Source organism: Harmonia axyridis, chromosome 1 (assembly GCF_914767665.1).
Source record: "Harmonia axyridis chromosome 1, icHarAxyr1.1, whole genome shotgun sequence".
Classification (NCBI taxonomy): domain Eukaryota; kingdom Metazoa; phylum Arthropoda; class Insecta; order Coleoptera; family Coccinellidae; genus Harmonia; species Harmonia axyridis.
In genome coordinates, this window is record NC_059501.1 from 34,340,193 (window position 1) to 34,363,879 (window position 23,687).

The window sequence follows — 23,687 nt, forward strand, 5'->3', positions numbered from 1 at the left end:
CGGGGCGCCAAAATGTCTGGCGGCGGCCCTGGTTAAGCCTCAAAAGGAAGACGTCAGTTATTGAGGTTTTAGTAATTTTGTTATCGCAAGCGTAAATGGATCTCCCATCTGAACTTGAAATTAGAATTGAATCTAAAACCTTGATTGCATATGTTTGAAAATTTAATTTAAATCGGATAAGAAAGAATTAACGTCAAAATTATTTCTGCTCACTCTAGACGGACCAACAGGCAGATACGAGATCTATGTTATTCAGAATACATAGAAATTTTATCATATGGAACTATGGAAGGGATCAAAACTATGACTACTGCTTACTTATTTCGAATGTAACACACAATATGTTCTTCTTCAGATAATGCAATACAATTTCATGTGCAATTATGTAAGCCTACCTTCCTCGGATTTATAAACTCGGCGTTTGCAGTCGAAGTGACATCTATGATTTGCACTTAGAATATAGATAGATTATTAATGTTCTAAGGATTTGCATTATTGCATACATCTCTATTTGCCAGCTTTATACCGGCCACAACAAAGTTAAGTTTGAAAATCCATTACCAATTACCTGAGCAATTACCACATATTCACTTAATTGTGGCCATGTATATTTTATATATTATTAAAAGATCTCACAGATACCGGATAAAATTTCATCTTTATAACTTTGAAATGAAAATATCTGACACAATATAATGAATAGAATAAGATTGGAATGATTTTTTTCTTTTTTTTAGATGAAGGAATTTGTATACATTCAATATAGCATTCATTATCGTTATATTATTCGGTGAAAGAGGCTGCTCCAAATAAAATGAGGCAGAAATAAACATTTTTTTCTACTTCATTATTTTCGTGAAATTTCATGAAAAAAGAACTTATGGCTCATTTTCACGGTGATAGTACTATCAGGATAGTGTAATAGTGAATGTAAATGTCGCAGGAACTGTCACAATAGTAGGTACAATTTATTTTAGATAATTTTCCGATAGGTTCAACATCCTCATTAAATATAAATATATTATAATACTATATTCAAAATAAAATTCAAAAAAATATATCACCGTTCATATCAAAAAAACAATTTCAGAATAATGAAATATCTAAAATATATAAAATGAAATAATGTACAATCATTGAAGACCTATGAATTCACTTATATTGTAATATTTATGATAACTAATAATATTCCTCGAAGAAAATTCTTATTTTGTAATACAGAGATATCAAATATCGAGTCATTTTCATAATGTCTTCATTTGATTCATGTATAAAACTATACATATGCTCTGACGCCTCCAACTACTCAACAATAGGTATAATGTGAATTGTAATAAATCAATAATTAGCTCACATCCTTGATTTTAATAATAATTCTGGATTTTACCTACCAAATATTGTTGTTTGAGTGATGTATAATGAAAAGAGAATGCTAAATTTTATGACTGACCTACCCCTTTCAGAAGCTGGAATGCCAGATAATGAGAAATGTTTCAATTTGAAATGGTAAAATCTTGAAAATCCATTTAAGAAAATATTATACTTTATCGACTGCTTTTCACGGCTCACCAGTAACATACAAGAACTGACAAAAAAATAATTGACCCTCAGTTTCGTCAGTATATGCATTTTTAAAAGCAGGAAATATTACTGCAAAATGTGCATGTTGAAAGCCAATTCCCTCAAACTGATTTTCTTTTGTCGCAAATATCAAGAAGTAACCTGATCATGTTCTTTCGTGTTGAATTCAAAATTAATTGAAGTTATTTTTATTTTCAAACGGTCATATGGTATGTTTGTTTCGTATGATATATATGGTTTTATTTTGAATTTTCTTCTTTAATTTCCTGTAAAATCTCAATTCTATACATATTCAATGAAAATTCATTCGTAATATTTTTCATGTTCACCGCTCAGCAGGCCTACTGATCTTGTGTGATCAATTGAAATGAAGGTGATTGAAAAATTTCAATCATATTATAATAATATTCCAATAAAAAGTAAGAATCGTTTCAACAATTGTGTAAATGATTTGCGCCAAATATGCAAAATTTGAGTCAAATCATCATTCGAATATAGAGATTTTCCATGAATAAATAGTAAATGGTAAACTCAGATTTAATTGATGGCCATAAAAATGGTAGAGCGTTAGCTTGGGAACCGAGAAGTGAAGAGTTAAAAACCAACCAAGCAACCAATTGAATATATTTTCATTATTCTCTCGGGTGAACATTCACGTCCCTAGGATGGCAGCCAGAAGTTCTCCAACATTTATGCCTGCCACTCACGAAGCGTTTTTTCGAGCGTTTGGTAGCTAGCGTTCAAGTAGCTTGCGCCGAAATGGTAGCTAGTCTGTCATCCCTTGCTGCCATCGAAACCTGCTACTCGAGAGGTTGTTTACTTGTTTTATTGAGTATCCGGGTCGGATTTCAGATGGTCACAGACAGCTGGCAATTTATCAGGTACCGTCGGAACTGCGTAGCCTACCAAATTCTTGTGCAAAATGAAAGAATTTTTGATAGGTTTCATCGAAATATTTAGGCAGAAAACCTGTCGATGGAAAATAATAAGTTCAGCATACGCAAACAGGAATATCAAAAGTAAAGCCTATGGGGAACTAGTAGAATATTCCAAAGGAAAATTACAGAATGAAAGAGTAGATGTAAATTTCTATTTGGCCGATATCGTTTTCCATTGTTATTGTTTATTGTTATTTTCTTCCTCTTTACATTGAAATAAACATTCATTAATTGGAGATCTTCTTTCCCTGGAATGTCCCATTGGAAGGTAGTCTTCCTAGTCAATCATTTTTACCAATTTGAAAACCGTAATCGAAAAAAAATTTTTTTTGCAACAACTTTTACCCATATCTGTAATGTGAGAAAATGAGGTTTGATAAGTTCGAACCAAATTACTCGAAATAATTTTTTTATTACTAATTGTTCTTATCTAATACTGGATTCTCTTAAAATGGAGTTACGAAGGCAAATGAGAGATTCCTGGGATAATTTTATGAATAAAAATTCCCATAAACATGAGCTTTGCTTAGTCTACCCACGCCTCGGACCAACATACTCCAGCGGGCACCAGCCCGCCTTTGTGATTGTGCTAACAAAGTCAATATTAGTCTATTGTAGTTGTTTATTTTAAGTTTTTTTTTTATTTACTTTTTTATATCTATCATTTTTTGGAGTACTTGCCATTTCGTTTAGTTTTTTAGGGAGTTCACATGTATTTTCTTTAAGTTGATGTAATTTGTTACCCTGTTACTGGGAACTTTCCTGTTGGGTAAATAAAGTTATTATTTATTATTTATTTATTATTTTGAGTCCTTTTGAATCCTATCGATTTCAGGGTTCAATAAATCAAAATTTCCATTCGTTGAATACGGAATAAAAAACTATTTGGTACCTACAATATATTTAATTTGGGTTATTCATGAATAACAGTCGTCATGGATAAATTAAATTACTTTTTTCTTGAACTAAAATCGGTAATTCTCCTTTTATTTCAACACAATTCTCATGATCCAATCCCAGTGGAAATGAATTGATGTAAAAATGCCAGGTACGCCAACACCACATTTTACGGATCCAAAGGAAATTATTCCTACTAAATACATCCGAGGTCCCCTATCGAAATTATGAACTTGCATCAACGGTCCACCACTATCTCCATTGCAAGTATCTTCACCTTTCTTACCACCAGCACAAATGTAATTTTTTGAACTGAAATCTGACTTTGGAAATCTTAGCTTACATTCACTACCTGGAATGATCTCCAGTACGAGTTCTTTCAATCCATCAGGTCTCTCACGGGTAATGTAATTTTCCATACCGAATCCTGCGGCTATAACTTTTTCGTATAGTTTAACGAGCTCATTATCAATAAGGCACAGAGGGCGTACCCAGTCTGAAATCAAAAAGTAAAGGCATGAATTGTTAGTTTCATTTCGAGAAATTCAAAAAAAAATTATCTTACATGCAGTTAGTCGATTAAAATTAATATAAGACTTGAAAATTGTTGGCGAAACTATTCTATTATATCTTTTCACGTTTTTATGTTTTTACTCCGAATCTTCTCGACCGCTGAGAGACCTCTCAGCTTAGACCTTAAACGTGTTAGAAAATAAATAATTTCAAATCAGTATTACTCAACCTACGGTACACGATAATAAGTAACATTTATTTTTGTCTCACAACGCTAATATGCAAGGTACTGAAATTTATTTTTTCTACATTCATGCAAAAAGCAAAACTTTATTGAACTATATTTAGTGGAAAAAGAAGTTCTTTATTGCACTAGTGCAATAAAGTTTTTATTGCACTCATCTGTCATTCTACTTCAACGTGCTGTCATCATGACAAACATAAACGTTCAAACCCACTACATATTTATCAGATATGCTGTGAGATTGGCAATACGTTTTAAACAGTTACATATTTTATATTATTTTGAATTAATGTAAGCAGCCAGAGATAAACAAACAATGCCTTCCCGAGTATAACTCCTTAATCAAAACTGATCCGTCTACCTCCATAGAGCAAACTGTCTGTACTATGACCACACCTCATGATACATATTGTACATTTTTTGCTTTTTGCATGAACGTAGAAAAAATGTTGGATGCGACTCGTGCAAAAATTGTTTATTGCATTTGACTGAAATTGTCCGACGAGGCCGTTAGGCCGAGTTGGACAACACGTCGAGTGCAATAAACAATTTTTGCACGAGTTGCATAAATAACTATTAATGCATCGCAAATTGCTCTATCATCGTGGGAGTAACTCAAATTATTCTTCATTTCATGAGTATTTTATTTCTCCATAGTTGATCGATTCGTAATTTCACAAATACTGAAATGTCTGAGATCTTCCCAGCAAACCATGTTGTTATATGCGCCTTCCCGTTACATAACATCCCTAAGAAATGAGGTATATACCTGATACATCTCAAAACTAATGTATCTGATACATAACATTTCATATATCCATGAAATTATTTGACTTATTCATATATCATATATGTAACATTGTTATATTACTGAAGTTACGTATATGATACATCTTCCAGCATCCCTAAAAACAATATTACTCTGATATCTACTAGTGTGTAATATAGTTACATATCATATATGTAACATTCGCAATATATATTTTACATTGCTAATATTATGTAAAAGCTATGTAAATAAAGCATATTCATGATATATTACTCAGATCTATACAAGTACTCTTATAATACATAACCTTTATTAAAGTTGAACTGTTTAGAGATTTTTGCCAGGACTAGTGCAGTGAAAAGTGATATGCATTTTCTAACTTTTGATTGTTAGTTAGAAGTGATGGACTATAATAATAATAATATTCAATATTCTTTGATTTTTCATCAATTCCGGATTACTTTCATCGTAGAAATATGTGAGATAAGAAGTGAAAAACTGTAATAATAATATTCAACATTCGATGATTTTTCACCAATTCCAGATTAGTTTTATAGTTAAAATATGTGAGGTAAGTGAATATAAGTATACTTCGACAACGTAACTACATTTAGATATATAAATGCTGTTGTATGTGCCTTTCATTTTGCTTTTGTACTTGCATGCCTGTTAATAGCATAGGTATATTTGCTGCATGTTTTTGTGGATCGTTAATGGAATGTGTGCATGGTTTCTGTCTTCTTCATTCAAATTATATGCATTTTGATATTTTTCCTTTTTATGGTAATTTGCATTTGGGTGTATATAGTTCTGAAGTAATACCACAATTGTTTTATCATCTAAATAAAAAGTACCTATCTGAATAGTGCGCTAGTTTTTACTACTTAGAGTATTTTTCTGCTATATTTTATTTATGTTTGTGATGTATATACCTATGTTATTCTCTGCTATTCGTGAAATTAAAACATCTAGATTTCATATATGCACAATACACTTTTCTTCCATCATTATTAATGACCAATGTCAGATCACATAAGGATGCTTTTTGAGAAATAGATTCTGATAAGTTTAATCAAATGTTTTAGTATGATATAAATAATTTTGCTGTTTCAGAGTGAGGAATCACCTCCCGAAGTTTACTCATGTATTAAAAACTTTCATAACTTTATATTATGTAAGAAATTTGTTATTTATCCAATCAGGAAACCTCGTTACTGAGAATTTTAATTGTAAATACCATTTTTTAATAACATTCTAATATGTTTAGGTTTTGCATCTCAATCTTTTATCCAATGTGCAGACTTTGAGAAGATAGATATCAGCCGAGTGGATAAGGCTGGCCACATTGAGGATCAAGAGACAAAAATAAGTTTTGGTTGATGTAGGTACTTTGATTACATTAAAAATTTTCAATAATTCTATGATCTTTCATTTAACAAACACCCAATTGTTAAATTATTGAATCCTGTTTTACTATTCATAAATTATTTGTAATATTTCAAATGTGGTGCATACCAAACGTAGGAATCTGGTTTTTGTTGAATTTTCTAGGTTCAAAATAATAATATTGTTGACTAAAAAATATTTTTCTAGCAAAAAATGAAAGATGGAGTTTAAATATATATTTTTGGAATGCACCTTAATTTATAAGTATCTCTTTTCATGTAATTTATAAGTGATATATCTCTTATTAATTGATGTTGGCTAGATACCAGCAGTTTTAGTTTCAATTGGTATTGTGTATCATTTGTTATATTTTCGTTTGGAAGGTATTGAAAAAAATTCCAACAAATTCACTAAAACATAATTTGTGTGGTGTCAGCATATTTAGATTTTTTATTTGTAGTTTGATTAGTTTTTCCTCCAGAAAGAATTGTACAGGTATGTATTGTTTTTGAATTGCATAGAGAATTTACTTCTGAGTACCTATATGTAATATAAACATTCAGATAACTATTACATTTTTCTTATGTCTCTTGTTTGTAGCAGATATATTTCTTTTGGTTATATCACATAGAACGGATAATTTTTTTTATATTGCATGGTGAACTTTTTACTGAGTATATATTATGCAATATAACCATATACAGGTTGGCCCAGTTCTTGTAGAGTAACTTGGTGTATTCACTTTTAGGATGAAAGCGTCATAGTCACTTTATAGGTCAATAAATTCACAAAAACATAAGGAGGTTATTGACATCAGGTTGTTCAAAATTAAAGATTTTATTGATAAATCTGGTAACTTGAACAACCTCGATATAACTTCCTTATGATGAAATTACGACCCATATTCATATTATGTTTTCATCTTAAAAACTGAAAACTCTCACAACTGTTATTCTACAAAAAACTGAGCCAGCCTGTATATATTTATATTACATAAAATCGCAGTAAAAAAATCTCCATGCAATATAAAACAATATCTCAGTTCTGTGTGAGATATATTAGAGATATATATCAGCTACAAACATGATATATAAAAGTAACATAACAGATATCTGAATGTTATATGAAAGGTACGTATTATCTATGTAAATTATTATATAACAGCAATATATCAGCTACGTAAATGATACATAAAGGATATTACAGATGTAATGTACCAGCAATATCTTTCAATGTATCATGTAAGGTACATCATCTATACAGAAATGTAACAGCTACGTATATGATACATAAAGGATGTACCATAAATATTACAGATGTAATATACCAGCGATGTATCATGTATGTTACATGAAATGTAACAGCTACGTATATGATACATAAAGGATGTACCATAAATATTACAGATGTAATATACCAGCGATGTATCATGTATGTTACATGATCTGTACATGATACATGGCAATTTTGTTACATGTTATGTAACGGAAGGCGGACATAGAGCGGTCGTTGAGCGGTACTAGAAAGGCGCATGTATGTTACATTGTTATGTAACATAGATCGTTGTAATATATATGTTATGTCTATGATACGTATTTGTGTTTGCTGGGTTATTATTGTGTTTTAGAAAGTAGCACCGTATGACCTTCTTCCGCATTATTGAGTACTGAAGTCTCATTTATTCATCTAAAAACGTAGTACCATATATGACTCTTCAGCGCTATCAAGTTAAGATGAATCTTAAACTCCTTCAGTTGGTTCAAATCAGTATGTTTCATGGTAGACTCGTTTTATAGTGGAAAATGAGTAATGGATTCACATTTATTGGCAGTCATCATTCGAGTATCAAGTTTTCATTTCGAACATCCTGTAAAATATACCCTCTCTGATCGATATTTGAGGAGCTAAACAAAATACGTAAAAAAATTTTTCATGGATTTCAGTAAATGCTTCTTTTAATGATAATAATAATTTTAAATATTTTATATAATATCAAATGATTTTACTGCTCGATATATGTATACTATGCGACATAAAAAAGTGTTTTGAAATATTTTGACTAAATTGGCAGGAATATTTGACTATTTTAAGTTTGTAATTTTGTTGTAATGGATTGAAATTCATTTCAAAATTATCAGATCTTCATACATTATGGTTAGAAGACGGAAATAATTAGCCAGTGCTAGTACTAGAAGCATGAATTACAGATCTCTTGTGCTTCACCTCGGGAGGAGGAAATCGATCACCTGTTGGAAACCGCGCCAATAAGGGTGCAAAAGTGTCAGTTTATACTATAACAAAATAATGGCTAAAGGTAAAGAATAATGAATTCCAATTGAATCTTAATATAATATATATATATATATTTCTTGTGTGCGTGTGTATGTGACTGAACTCCTCCTAAACGACTGGACCAATTTTGATGAAATTTTTTGTGTGTGTTCGTGGAGATTCGAGAATGGTTTAGATTTACAGTTTGGTCTACTGGAAAATGTTTTTTCAATTAATTTCTTATTTATGCATTGTTTAAGGAGAAGAAACATTGCACATAGGCAACCCATCATGTTGGGCCTCTTCCGGAGTGGCGCCCTCTAACGATATTGCCCAATATCCTCCAATGATATTTGAACCGAAGTAACTAACTATCTTCTCCTTAAACAATGTTATAAGGAGTTGTTGATTTTGGAATGTTTTACATTAGATCCGGCGGACGGCGCTATCATCGCATTCAATATTATTCTATTTCAATTTTAGTTTGTCCCGACAGATGGTGCTACGATTAATTTGAAAAAAATTTTGTTATTCAATTCATGTGCTGATTAAAAAATTAAATGTAATTATTTTTAAAGAGTTTTGAAGTGTGTATAAATAATTTTGTGAATTCAGATGTTTTTTTAATTAATTTTTATTTGTAAGGAGTTTTTGATTTTGGAATGTTTTACATCAGATTCGACGGATGGCGCTATCATCGCATTCAATATTATTCTATCTTAATATATATATTTCTTGTGTGCGTGTGTATGTGACTGAACTCCTCCTAAACGACTGGACCAATTTTGATGATATTTTTTGTGTGTGTTCGTGGAGATTCGAGAATGGTTTAGATTTACAGTTTGGTCTACTGGAAAATGTTTTTTCAATTAATTTCTTATTTATAAGGAGTTGTTGATTTTGGAATGTTTTACATTAGATCCGGCGGACGGCGCTATCATCGCATTCAATATTATTCTATTTCAATTTTAGTTTGTCCCGACAGATGGTGCTACGATTAATTTGAAAAAAAGTTTGTTATTCAATTCATGTGCTGATTAAAATATTAAATGTAATTATTTTTTAAAGAGTTTTGTAGTGTGTATAAATAATTTTGTGAATTCAGATGTTTTTTTAATTAATTTTTATTTGTAAGGAGTTTTTGATTTTGGAATGTTTTACATCAGATTCGACGGATCATCGCATTCAATATTATTCTATTTTAATTTTAGTTTGTCCCGACAGATAGTGCTACGATCAATTTGAAAAAGTATTTCGTTATTTTGTGTTATAATTGTGTTATTCAAGTGAAGTTGCTAATTAAAATATTTAATGTCATTAGTTTTCGAAGAGTTCTGAAGTGTATATAAATAACTTATACATTTTGTAAATTTAGTGCGGAATCGAAGTGAGTATATTTTTTATAAATTATCTTTTTTAATTTACACGTGCGTTTATTAACAACCAACATAACCTTCAAGTTTATTTTATTATTATATTTTAATTAGCAACTTCACTTGAATAACACAATTATAACACAAAATAACGAAATACTTTTTCAGAAAGAATCAAGACCTTGACGCTACAATAATAGCAGAGTATGCAGCTAAGGACGAATGTACACAACAACTTTAAGATAACTTCTATAGCGGTTGAACAGAAATAATAGATGCTCTTCCTCATCCCCAGCAGATTATTATTACTGGAGACCAAACACGCAAGAGTAGAATCAAAATTCGAACATGAAGTAGTAGAACGGTTCGGAGAAAAATGTGTAAACAACTCAGGAGAAAATCTCATGGATATCTGTCCTCAAAATTCTTTGAATATCTTGAATGGCTTTTTTGAACATGAAAGTTACACATGGGAGTGGCTATGCCTACATCAGAAATCCATTCTGGACTATTTAATAGCTGAATAGAAAAGTCCCTTCAAATGGCAGGATTACAGAGTGAAGAAAGGTCTAAACAGTGGATCTGATCATTATATAGTGGAAGTGAAAATAATATATCTTTTTGGGAAAAAACAAATAAAGGCATTGAATAATTGCATAATTCAACGAAAGAAGAGATATATAAGATCGATTTGGAAAGAAAAGTGTTATCCAATTGATTAAATCACTCAAAACCAAATAGACAAAAAAGCACGGAATCTAATACACATGAATGACTGAAAAAATCACTACAGAATGCTGTTGATTGAAAACAGAAATTACACAAGGAATAAAGCAGAAGAAAGATATAGGGATGAGCAGGATAACTATATAACAATATATATAGAAGAAATGAAAAAAAAATTGAAGAGAATGAGAAATGGAAGAACGCCTGGTCTTGGTAATATACTGATAGAGTTGTCAAATATGGAGGAGCAGAAGTATTTAAAAGACTGACAACTTTATTGACTAGATGCTGCGGCATGGTAAAAACCCCCAGAGAATGGAAACAAGCCTACTTAGTGTCGATTTAAAAAAAAAAAAAGATAGAGAAGAAAATATCCCAATTGCTTCAGAGGCCTTATCAGTATTAATTACTAGCCTTTACGGTAAATATTGAACTCTACCCTTTCAAATTTCAATAAATTGCTGTCACGGCTCATGGGCGAGAGCCGTCAAAGTGTTGCGTTTAACCCTTATAGAGCTGCATTTAATTATAACAAAGAAATTGACTACAGTACACTGCATATCGTTGTTATTGGACCAATGAACGTTGTTTGTCAATATTGTAAGGCATTAAAGTTTAAAAATGAAGCCCCTGCATTGTGTTGCTCGAACTTAATAAAGAAATTAACATAATTCAGATGAAAAGGTAACAGATATTTCTTGATTATAGGGCGGTACGAAGTTCGCCGGGTCAGCTAGTTCATTATATTTTTCGACAAAATTCTGATCCTGAGTTGCGAGTGAGTCGGCTAAAAAACATTAACTATGACTAGATGAATTATCCTAAATTGTTCTTCTGTGTCCGAAAATGTTTTGTTTTTTTTGTTGCTTTTATTGATTTTCGAAAAATATTAACACGTGAAATTCATTGAGAATGCGAAACGGTCAACTCATTATCATAGTTTAGATATTTCAAGTTTAGTTACTATCAACTCGGGAATATAGCTTCACCAAATTTTTATTATTCCGAAAATAAAAATCTATCTTTGAAACATATTACTTCACGTATGATGAAATTTGCTCCAACGACATAACCTCTTTCATAATTGTATGAAAAATCAAGCGGGTTTAGTGGAACATTGATATTTGTGGTGAACTATTTTATCTTCATTGATTTATGAGGTAGACTAATGGAAATTGTACATATAAGACAGCACTTATTTGGAGAATAGTCTACGCAACCAACAAATACAAATACAAGACGAATTGAGGAGATAAAATCATTGAAATTTTTGGGTCTTTATGTTTACGAGTATAATGATTGGAGGAGGCACTGTGAAGGGGTGATTTCAGGTATGAATTATGTAGGGTACTTGATTCGAAGCCTCAGAGATATTCTGCATAAAAAAAAGCTAAGAATGTTGTATCATGCCCAGGCGGAATCTCGCTTGAGAAACGGTTTAGTGTTTTTGGCATCGTCTTCCAAATTTGGTGAGGTATTTGTTTTTCAAGAAGAGTAATTCGTTGGATTGCTGGAGTGCCTCAGAAAACTAGTTGTAAGAATCATTTCAGTATGGAATTCTGACATTACCATGTTTGTACATTTATGAATTTTGTGTTTTTATACATTCAAATCTTGATAAATTCCTGCGTTCAACAATTATCAGACGTTGTGAATGCATGGCATTTTCATCCTTCAATTTAACTTTGTTTTACTTGTTGATGAAGCTCGATCAACTCGAATAATTTTAGAATGGATATGCATTTTACTAATATTGAAGTAAGTAATTAAATGGTGACGTTCATTGATTTTAGCTCGTATTCTATGGAAGATTTGAAATAAATAATAAATAATAACTATGAATAACACATTCGTTTTATTTTTAAAACAAAAATACCTGAAAATTTGACAGGGTGCCTCAATTCCAGTAAAGCGATATCAGCAAATCCAGTAATTTTACTGAATTCAGAATGTTTATGACTTTTCTTTACTGGCACTTGTTGAACTTTGGGATCGTCACATTTGGATGAGGCGCAGGTTATGGCCGTCTCTCCTAGCCGTACTATTTCTCTGTGAAAAATGAAAAATAATTGTATGGTCCACACTTTATTGGAAGTTGAAGTTTTCTTCAAATTGAAAACATGAAACTACTTGGTCGTCAAAATAGAATTAACACAACAAAAAACTTGAATATGTCTTTCATGTACCTATACACTTAAGTCTATGGCAAAACATATATTTTGAATTGAAAATAATGTAAATTTTCCATAGTATATTAATGTTGTATTATTCCCTTTTTCAATATATAAAACACATAACAGTAAGGCACCATTCATTTTAGTCAACTGAATATGCTTGATGATTAGACTGTTCTCATTGTCTGATAATATGAATCTACATTAAGTATACAATCCCCAAATAGCAACGAACCAGAAATTGCTTGGAAACTCAGAGCGATTGAATCTAAATTCAGGTCGAGAAAGAAATTATGGATATCGCCGTTAGATCATGAACTAAGTTATAGTTAATGGAAACTTCAACATTCTGTACTAAAAGAAAATTGGGGTCAAAAATCATTCTGGTTTTATTCTCAAAAAGAACAAAAATGTCATTTTAGCTTTACTTATCAATGTATGTACATAGGTAGTATAGTAGTAATGGGCATCGAAATTGTCACTTCTTGTATGTTACCATTTCTAACATTTCCCATTTTTGAACTTGAAGTTTCGCCAAAATTTTCAAAACTTGGCTGAAATAATGACTGTCAGCATCAAATTCATCATTTTGGCAGGTATCCAAATCAAATCAACAATGACCTCTTTCGAGAACGCTTTCTACGTAAACGAAGGAAACTCAAGGAAGCAGCACTCATGTTCATCACTTCGAATCTCATGATCACACCATCTGCAAACCTCCAAAATATCAAGGCTTCAATAATAAAATCAAGTCTTGAAGAAATTAAAATGAAGAATATCGAAACAACTCTAAAATTAACCAAGCCTAGCTAAAATTGAAATGAAACAGACTACAGAAATAAGGAAGAATCTTCGATGATTTGATTTGGAGATATATCAAGAATGAAAAATTTTCTTATTTCAGAAAAAGCAAAATTTAAGACAGTTGACGAAAAGTCGAGAGAAAAAGTGAGAAATGATAGAAATAGCCCGAATAATGGTAACATTTCATTTCCATCATCAAGAATTTCACGTCGACAAATACTGAAGTTTTAGGGAATTGAGACCCAAAGAAATTGCGTAGACATATGCTAAATGAACTGTAGTGGCTCTTTGCTAGCCCTAGAGATGGCGAGGTGTATATAGCAGGGACCACTAAGTTGCCATACTGTTAAAACGCCTCAATACTCTCAGAACAAAAAATTATAATACTGAATAACGTTGAATGATTTAAAAACTCAAAAAATTAGAGGAAATTTAGATTTCTTACATATCTTTTTCCAAACAATGTGCAGCAGTTATCACAAATTTCTTATTAATCAGGGCACCCCCACATAAGAAAGTGTATCTTCCTTTTATTTTTGTTTTGTAGCCCAATCGGGCAAGCCAAGGATACTTGCCGGCAGATGCCATATTGCCACCGATTATACGTTCTGTGAAAGAGATACCACATTGTTCATCATTTTTCCAGTCTACTCCGAACGAACATTTCATATCTAGAAATGATACAAAAATCAATTAGTGACATCAAAGATATTCTGAACTCCTATATTATAAAAATGTAACTACTGAAATTTAAAAAAAACCATCAAAGCATTGGAACTTGTTTAAAATATCAAATCTCTTTACTGTATTTTAAGTCAAAAGCATGGAGTAATAATTACACCATTTATGTATTACATTTTACAGAAAGAATATCTGTTAAAAAACGATAGTCTGCTGTCAGACGATCACAACAAAATTATTTACTTCAATCTGAACACGAATATCCATCTGGTGTGCATGTTTCTATACATATACTGCAATTGGAAATAGCACAAATGTAACCTGACAATTATTATTCTAACAATACCTATAGTGGTGTGTTCCTTCGGTGTATGCGGTGAATTCATAATTCATATACATCATACTTATAATTTCGAAAGGTAAAGAGCACACTAAAGATAGATCAAGCTGTCATCGATGATTTTGGACCCCACCCTCAAACATAGCTTCATGCAAAGATCTAATACTAGGTACCTAAATGCGCTCTGGAGGGAAGGTACTGAGCAGAGCAAAAACTCCAACATGAAAGGCGGAAAGGCTACTAGGAATAGCAAATACTTCTTGCCATAACACACGCAAACAAAATATGGAGTGGTCTAGAATTCTGAACTCTTCAACATAATGATAAACATGATGCCCGCCATGATGAAATAATAGAATTATCCTTTTTGGTTCAAAATATTGGACGAAAATTCGCTGATGTGAAATCATGCGTCCCTTACGTGTCAGTTGATCTGTACAAGGTGAATCATAAATATTGGTACCTAGGCTCAGGGCCGCCGGCAGACAATTTTGGGCGCCGGCAAAATAAAATTTTCGCAAATTTAATAACATTGGAGCTTGGCAATTATTTCATTTTACAATAAATCGGAAATTGGAAAAACCTTCAAAATTAAGTCGAACCAAATCTACTCAGCGTGAGAGGTTCGTATTATCGATAACTCATAATTAGATTTCTCAGCACTTTCTTTGTTCCGTATTTCCAGTATATTTTATTATGTATTAGGATTAGGATTTATTTTTTCCTTTTTTTGAGTTAATAATATTTGATACTTGACTAATTATTGAATAATGTCGGAGAACAAATATTTAAGTTTGATATAGTTTAATTTTTTTTTCAAGTTATTGTTTTGAAAAGTTCGGTAAATAGGTTATTGTTTCACGTTGCATCTGTCAATAAGTAGTTCAATAGTTGATGATGAGCTTTGTGATACAAGAATATAAAATTTCAATATTGTTTGAGCTAGTCTCAATATTGAAATATGTTAGTGTTAGTGAAATCACTGAAGAGGAAGGACTACTTTACTAATATGGGTAAAATAAGGGAAAAGTTATGAGAACCGATGCCAAAACTTTTTCGGAGGAGGGAGTAATATAATAAATCCAAATCCAAATACGCATTGTGATATGATTGCAATATTTTTAAACGAAATAATTCTTCTGAGAAATTATTCATTTATACAACATGAAATTGCTTACAATTCCATCAACTAAGCCTTTGTATTAGAGATCAGTTTCGGAAGAGAAATAAAAAAAAAATTAGGCAGTATTGATCGGGGACTCAAGGAAATCAATAGTAACAGAAAAAGGACTCAGATCGAGAAGGGTTTAGAACTATACGTCGGTCGCGAAACCGGACTTCGAGCAAAACAATTTTTTGTAAGCATCAGAGTAATTTTTAATAAGGTCAAGTCAAAAAGAAAGGAAACTTGGTAGATGAGAGAGTTTAAGGAAATTCAAGTATTCAAGAAAGAAGGCATTGTTTTGACTCTAGGAAAGGACGAGTTAGGTCAGACTCAGAAGTATGAAAACAGGGGTTTTTAATAAAGTTTCAATTTTGTTTTAGTATAGAAATAAATAAGCTCGGAGTGCGCGATTCGGGGGTAAAGTGAATAAAAAAAAATACACGTCTCGTGTGAAAAGTTGAAAAGGAGTTTATTAAAACTAGATATACCATCCTAGCACCGCGGGATAAGGACAAGTAACAGTTAAACGATCTTTTGGGTGTTTCTTTTTATTATTGTCTTGTTGAGAAACCAATAATTTATTCACTGTAGATAGTATTGTTGAGTAATCCCAATCCTCTCAAATTAAAAGTTGATGTCAAATGACAAAAATTTTGTGAATATTATAATTCTGGTTTTTGTTTGATTATACATGTTTAATTTTTAACAATTAATTGATTTTAATTCAGGCACAAGGACTGACGTTAGGTTAATAGGGAGTCTAGGGAACAACAGGAATACCATTTGAGGTCAATACTTAAGATTTGGAGGGGCAGTGTGACATAGGGCATTGTCGTGAAGAAGTATCCATTTAAGGCACTGTCCGGTTTCACGCGAATGACCTTTTTTTCTAAGCCTTTCGAGGACGTCTTTATAAAAAACTTGGTTGGTACTTTGTCCAGGACGAACAAATTCTTTGTGGGCGATTCCTCTTTTATCAAAAAACATATCAGCATTGATTCTAAATAAGATTTGCTAATTCGGGCTTTCTTTAGTCGAGGAGAGTATGCAGTGTGCCACTCTTCAGTTTGCCTGTTTCCATAGGCATGTTTTAACTTTCCATACGTCACAGTCGCCGATTTTCCATGCTCAGTACAAAATTTAATGGCAAATTACGCTGTTCTATTTTGCGTGACTCACAACCAAAACACAACTTCGCTGATAGAAGGACTTGTAACTCGAACTGAGTTTTTGGTATTGCTGATACTGTACACAAGGTCTATCAAGCACAACAGCGCAGCGTTGCCAGACAACTTGCAATATTGCCAATCTCGTTACTTTTCACACACCTCCTATTGAACTATTGAACGGAGGATAATGATGAGAAGCTGTAAATATTGGGTTAATTAAAAGATAGATTTCTAAGTGATAGATTGTCGCGAGAAAAGTTTTACATGCTGTATTTTGATCCACTTTAGTAGGTATCCTATAAATTTTTGTAGAATGAGCGAGATCAGATCAAATGAGTTTGTGGAATTAATCAGACCAGCAATAAGAAAACAGAAAACAGTAATATCCATTAATCTGTTATCAACGCCATTGTGTGCACTACTCATATAAACACAACACGCAGATAATAAATACCTATTTGTAAGAATGGACTAAATAATCGACAATTCTGAACACTTTAGTACCTACACGCCATTTCTCATTCTTTGAGTGTGCACACTTGTATATTATATCTCCATAGCACCTTATAAAAAATTGATTCATCAATTACAAACTGAAGGATTTTCTAATACAAAATTTCATGTTGATATTGAAAAAAACGAGAATATTTCATTGTAATGAACGATGAAAAACGATATCAGTCAAATGACCACCTCAGCTTGAAATTTCCGCATAGATTTCATCTTTCATGGCCCCAAAGAAAAAATCTGTCAAATCACAAGATTTCGGTGATCAATTTCAATCTCCTCTTCGAGAAGTAACAAAGCACGAAAACTTTCCTTGAAAATTGGGATTGTTTCGTTGCATGTCTGGCACGTAGCTCCGTCTTGTTGGAAATAAACGTCGACCACATCGATATCTTCCAATTCCGGACATAAAAATAATTAATCATAGTTCGGAATTGAGAGTAGTCTATGAGGAAAACATAGAAAGAAACTTAAAGTCGATGTTTCGATAACTAAATTTGATATTTCATGAATTATAATTGAATGTTCGTAATTGAAAATTTTCTTGGTTTATGGTTTCTCAACAATCCCAACTAAGAATTCATTACAATTTATGGAATGTCAAATTTAGTTATCGCAGCATCGACTTTTAGTTTCTTTCTATGTTTTGCGGAAGTCACAGACCACTCCATTTAGAAATTACGGTTTTTCCTTAGTTCAACTTTTTCATCAATAACTCTTAAAGTTATCATTTTAGGTATAGGGTTTTGGTTAGGTAACCCTCCCTCTTTTTGTTCGTAGATTTGACTGAAAAAATTAAAAATATAGGTTGTAATTTGAAAACCTTGAGTGTTGATGAATTTGATTTCTCCAAGTTCATGATCTTCTCATAAACACCCGTACATTTTTGGTGAAAACACTCTCATAATACTATGTATTAACATCAAAAATGGAAAAGATTTCTTCGAAAAAATTCTTTCTGCATAAATATTCAAAAAAATGTCCTCGTCTCTATCATAATTTTTTTCATAAAAATCTCATTAACTCATGAACCGTTAAGTTTTTACCCAAGTTATGACATATTGCTGAAATTATCATCAAATAAGCAATAATATACTGGGTGTGTCATGTGAAATAAGAAAGTAAGTAGTACCTATGTTTTCGGTATAACCGCAAATTGAAGAGATCTGAGAATTATTTTAGGGAGAAAGATCATTATCTGAAACTCCAATATACAAATTTTCAGCACAAAATTATTTTTAGTTCTCCATAAACGTATAATAGGCCATCGGGTGAATCACCCTGTATAAGCTGTTTTTCTTATTACGAATGGAATAAATTTTTATGTATTCTAACATGAACCATATTCTCCCACTTTTTTTCAGCTCTTCAAACCAGTCGAAATGGGAAAATATGATTCATAATTATATAAAACACAGAAATTCATTATTAATTAAAGAATCGCCGATTCAACTATAGTATATTTGATAAGAAAACTCCAATGAAGAGTAGAATAGGGTGACGAAAATCAATTCAATAAATTGCCGACGTTTCGTTCAACCTCATAAACTTCTTCAAGGCTCTGAAGTGAACATTATAAGCACGGTGACATGTCATAACAAATTCAAACATCTAATACTTATATTTCTTCTTTTCCTCAAATTGAAATATACATCGTGACTAATATTAACGTAGAGAAATAAACAAATGCATAAATAGGCGAATAAGGAAAATAATGTTTTCATAAATGAAATATATAAACAAAAAGAGATTAGCAGGTAGAGATACAAGAAAAAATTTTGATAATGAAACAAAAGAGCCTTTTTCTACTCACATTATCAATCGGCTTTATTCTTTCTTAACTATTTTCTTAACCATGTTAAAATGGTTAATAACTATATCAATTTGGGAAATGTATCATAAAGTTATAAAGATCAGGTTCAAATAGGCTGAGTTTAAATTTATAATAGAAGTCGGTACTTTTATCTATAAAATTAGGTTCCCAAAACAAAAACGAAACGTCGACAATTTATTGAATTGTTTTGGTCACCCTTTCAACCAGTTACCTATCAAGAGACTTTCAGGCACCAAAAATCAGACATAATTTTTTGTTGTTATGAGAAAAACTTTGTACGTACTGAATCAGGTTCTGGACTATAATACATGAAAACTACAATCAAAATCCATTCTGATGATTAAAAACTGAACTGTAAATCAACCGACAACATAGCAATAAACAAGTTCTTAATTAATATATGTTCCTGGTGGAAGAAATTTAGTTTTCATTAGATAAGTTAATTGATGAATATGCTACTCACTGAGAATAAAAATAAACCATATTGATGAAAACCCTATCATTGCAGTTCCCCTTTCTGAATAGAACTGATTTTCTTATAATGTATCATATAATTCAATAGACCATAAAATCAACTACAAATCAGAAAATAATATTGATATTTATGTAATTGCTTTTGGTGCAGTTTCGAATCAATCTTACATTCCGTCATTATCCGGTGAAAAGCGAATTGAAAAATATACTGTTACGTTATTTTTCTCAACAAGTGAATTATTTTCAAATATTCTCTAGATGTAACATAAATAAGGTAAAATGAAGCTCGCGGCTTAGCTCTAGTGGAGAAGGGGTGGATTCTATAATTTTTTTCTTAATTTAAAATGAACAGCTCAATAAATAGGGGGGGCGCCAGATAGTTTTAATAATATCAATCGAATATAAACAAGATTCCTACTTTTCTGTAAAATTTCCAAAACTACCAAATTACTAAGTACTTGAAGAGAAAAGCGTTATATTTATGATATGAAATGTAATTAATGAATTTGAATTGAGTGCACTTAAGTATGAACAATAATTTAAAAGAATGAATGCCGGCTTTCATTTACAGAGAATTTCACAGATAATGGTATTCAGATAATGGTATTCACAATTAAATAATAAACTGTAGGATTTTAGTTAAATTTCAGAGTCTATATATGGTCCAATATGGTTATTCAATATACTCAAAATAAATGATTAATTTTGGTAACTTCCTCTAATGAAAATAAAAGGGTTGTACTCATCCAGAGGGAGAAGTCCAGTTGATGGAAATGTTGAATTCGGTTCGCTCCCAACCGGTTAGAAGTTATTCCAACCCTCAGTATAAGGCAATGGGGGTGCCTATGTCCAAGGGATGTCTTTGCATCAACCAACACGCCAATAATTCAGGTTGATCCACTTATATATCGAATCAGTAAAATATTCAGAAGAATTGAAAGAATTGAAAGCCTGCAATTAAAACTCATGAAGACAATCATTTGAAATTTGTACTTCACATTACCTGAGATGGAGGGCGGCTTTTATAGAAATTTCTATCAGAGTATGTAGAATTTTTATCCCGTACAAGACGGGTAACGTTTTTTTTCTTTTTATCATTTTTATTTTAATATTATTTCTGCTTGGAGAATGAATGTACCGCTGAAGTGTACCTGACGATTCCACTTCAGCGGTACATTCATTCTCCAAGCAGAAATAATATTAAAATAAAAATGATAAAAAGAAAAAAAAAGTTACAACTCAAACCATCAACCTCCCATTAATTCAAGGGTGTTATTGATTGAACATATTTTTTGAAAAACATTCTTCAGAATTATTATCGATTATTCAATTTAGGCTCTAGTTTGAGAAGCTATTGCAGAAATATCACAAATATAATTTTTGCTGAGGAAAATTTTTCAGACCTTCATTAAAAAAAAAATTTTAAAAATTATATAATTGCGATTTTGATCAACTTATGTATACAGCGTGCCAAAAAAGTAACGTAACTCGTCAATAATTCTTGTACGAAAAAATCGAATGCTTTTTTGAATTTGATATTTCTCACCCCCTACGCTACGCAACTATCTACTTAATTTTTTCAAATGGGAATATATGGATAACGATACATCAAATAAAATTTGATTACCTATTCAACGATGTGGCTAGAAGTAAAATTGGTTGTTTTGCCATTTTTTCATTAAAAAATTAGGAAATAATTTACAATTTGTGATTAGAGAGTAACTGCAATCAGACCATTATTCTTTTACTTATTATTATTAAGGAAAATCCACGTTCTGAGAAGCCTTTGGCGGAGTATTTTTTAAGTATTCAGTTTGTAAAATCACATTAATTCCGGTTCTACCAAAAAAAAAAACGACGCCTTATCACTTTTGGGAACGAACCAATTTCCCCCTCCTCTTCAATCAAAAAAATAAAATGTATATTTAATAGTTATTTATGCAACAAGTGCAAAAAGTGAATGTTTATAAACAGTTTTTGCACGAGTTGCATACAACATTTTTTCTACGTTCATGCAAAAAGCAAAAAATTATTTATTGAGTTGCGGTACTAGGTGTAGGAAAATGAAAAGCGCAACTTGAATACTTCATTATTAATATCGATTTGCATTGAAACAGGAACTAATACGTTAGGAACAATTTAACTCAAACTTTATTTTTACCCTCAATGTTGAAAGTGAATGAACAATTGGTGCAATTTTCAATATGAAAATTTCGTAGTGGAGTAGTTTTTAAATCCACTTCTTGATTTGTTACTGCTGTAAACGTACTAGTACTTGGTAACTGTACATCGTTATTTCCTTCAGGCTGAAATATTTATTTGTCATGATGACAGCACGTTGAAGTAGAATGACAGATGAGTGCAATAATAGTTATTTATAATACAAGTGCAGAAGGCATTGATATTCTATAATGAGCCTTCTGTAGGAGTATTATACATTATTTTCTCTAATTCATTGCATTCTTATTGAAATTAATGAAATATTTCCATAAATATCATTTAGTGATTTTTGCATTGAAAAATGTTGGTTGGCAGAACTGATTTCTTCAAGGCAAATTGATGAATTGACAGATAAAGCCGTGGCGGAAAGTTCGGAGTACCAACATATAATAATAAAATATAACCATGAAAACTGTGCGTTTCTGATATATTCTCGCACGATTTTGTTCTACAAGATGTGGAAGAATGAACGGAGTAACCACAGAATTAGAGAAAAACTTTATTGGACTAGTGCAATAAAGAACTTCTTTTTCCACTAAATATAGTTCAATAAAGTTTTGCTTTTTGCATGAATGTAGAAAAAAACAATTAGGGAAGTAGTAATGATCGATTTTTGCTTACCTACTCAAATTTCCGCCACTAGAATTCCCCACTTCGGTATCGTAGTTGACAATCGATCATCGCGTTTGGAATAATTTCTCGAAGGTGGATTTCTGTTCTAAATTAAGAAGATCATATAAGAGGAGTATGTTTTCAACTAACCTGCCATTATTGAATTTATCCTACAGGTAATGGTTTACCAACTGACCATTATGCGGCGAAGATTTATTATATTGACAGAGTGTTTCCCTATAAATTCACTTTCTCATTAGTCTAAAAGTATAATAAAAAATAGATATCTTCTTGAAATGAGATCTTATTCAAAAATTGTGAATTAATGGGACATTTTTCATTTTTTTTTCTTTTAAGTACTATATGAATTATAGTAATAAAAATGAAATGATGATATTTCATATTTTAATGACACAAAAAGAAATTAAATTGGTAAAATTTTCAAAAAGATTTCTTTCAAGTAATGAATATCGCTCCAATGAAGCAAATTATGTAGTATTTGATTTTTTTTTGTGAATTACGTTTCAGATACCCAGATAATATTTTCTAAATGAAATTATCCACACTTTACCCCCCATTGATTAGAAGAAATAAAAAAATTGTAAGTTACAATGAAAAAAAAGTTATGAACAATTGAAAGCTTTTACTTTTTCAAAGTGGGGATAATCCCCCCATGAGTCCTCTCTAGTTACGCTTATATTATGTTTACCAATTTGCAAGGCCAGTTGACAAAGCTTATGTGAATTAGAACGTGCCAATATGCCAGTCGTGTGCCAATGAAAATTGTTCAAGAGTTGATCTCCTTCAAAAGGAGCCAAAGAAAACAAGGACTGAGGACATGCCAAACATGGCCTCACACAAATTCGGTGGACAATCAGTGGCGGCTTGTCCTATGAGGCAGTGCCTCATTAAATGAATTCTGGAAATCACACGTATTTATCGAATTAATTGAATATTTTATTAATCCATTTCAACCTCAATTTCATATCATTCGGTATTACGCTAGGTC

At 31.5% G+C, this 23,687-nt stretch overlaps 1 protein-coding gene across 2 annotated transcripts; it reads right to left on the reverse strand.

Moving 5' to 3' along the window:
- Positions 1-3,403: 3,403 nt before the first annotated feature.
- LOC123671493 (phenoloxidase-activating factor 3-like) lies at positions 3,404-22,762 on the reverse strand. Of its 2 annotated transcripts, none has more exons than XM_045605367.1 (4): positions 22,688-22,762; positions 14,122-14,347; positions 12,575-12,747; positions 3,404-3,912 (listed from the first exon to the last, which is right to left on the reverse strand). In XM_045605367.1, the coding sequence occupies exons 2-4, from the start codon at positions 14,343-14,345 to the stop codon at positions 3,506-3,508; spliced, it is 804 nt and encodes a 267-aa protein (XP_045461323.1). In that variant the 5' UTR covers positions 14,346-14,347; positions 22,688-22,762; the 3' UTR covers positions 3,404-3,505. The 2 variants fall into 2 exon arrangements, with proteins under 2 accessions (XP_045461323.1, XP_045461322.1); XM_045605366.1 differs by lacking the exon at positions 22,688-22,762 and adding an exon at positions 19,836-19,948.
- Positions 22,763-23,687: the final 925 nt, after the last annotated feature.

Excerpts from the sequence above, each read along its gene's own strand:
- LOC123671493 (XM_045605366.1), bottom strand. The coding sequence starts at position 19,875 with ATGATAGGGTTTTCATCAATATGGTTTATTTTTATTCTCA. Across the intron at positions 12,748-14,121 it reads CATTGTTTGGAAAAAGATAT|AGAAATAGTACGGCTAGGAG; the intron begins GTAAGAAATCTA and ends CATTTTTCACAG. Across the intron at positions 3,913-12,574 it reads GCACCCTGTCAAATTTTCAG|ACTGGGTACGCCCTCTGTGC; the intron begins GTATTTTTGTTT and ends TTTTGATTTCAG.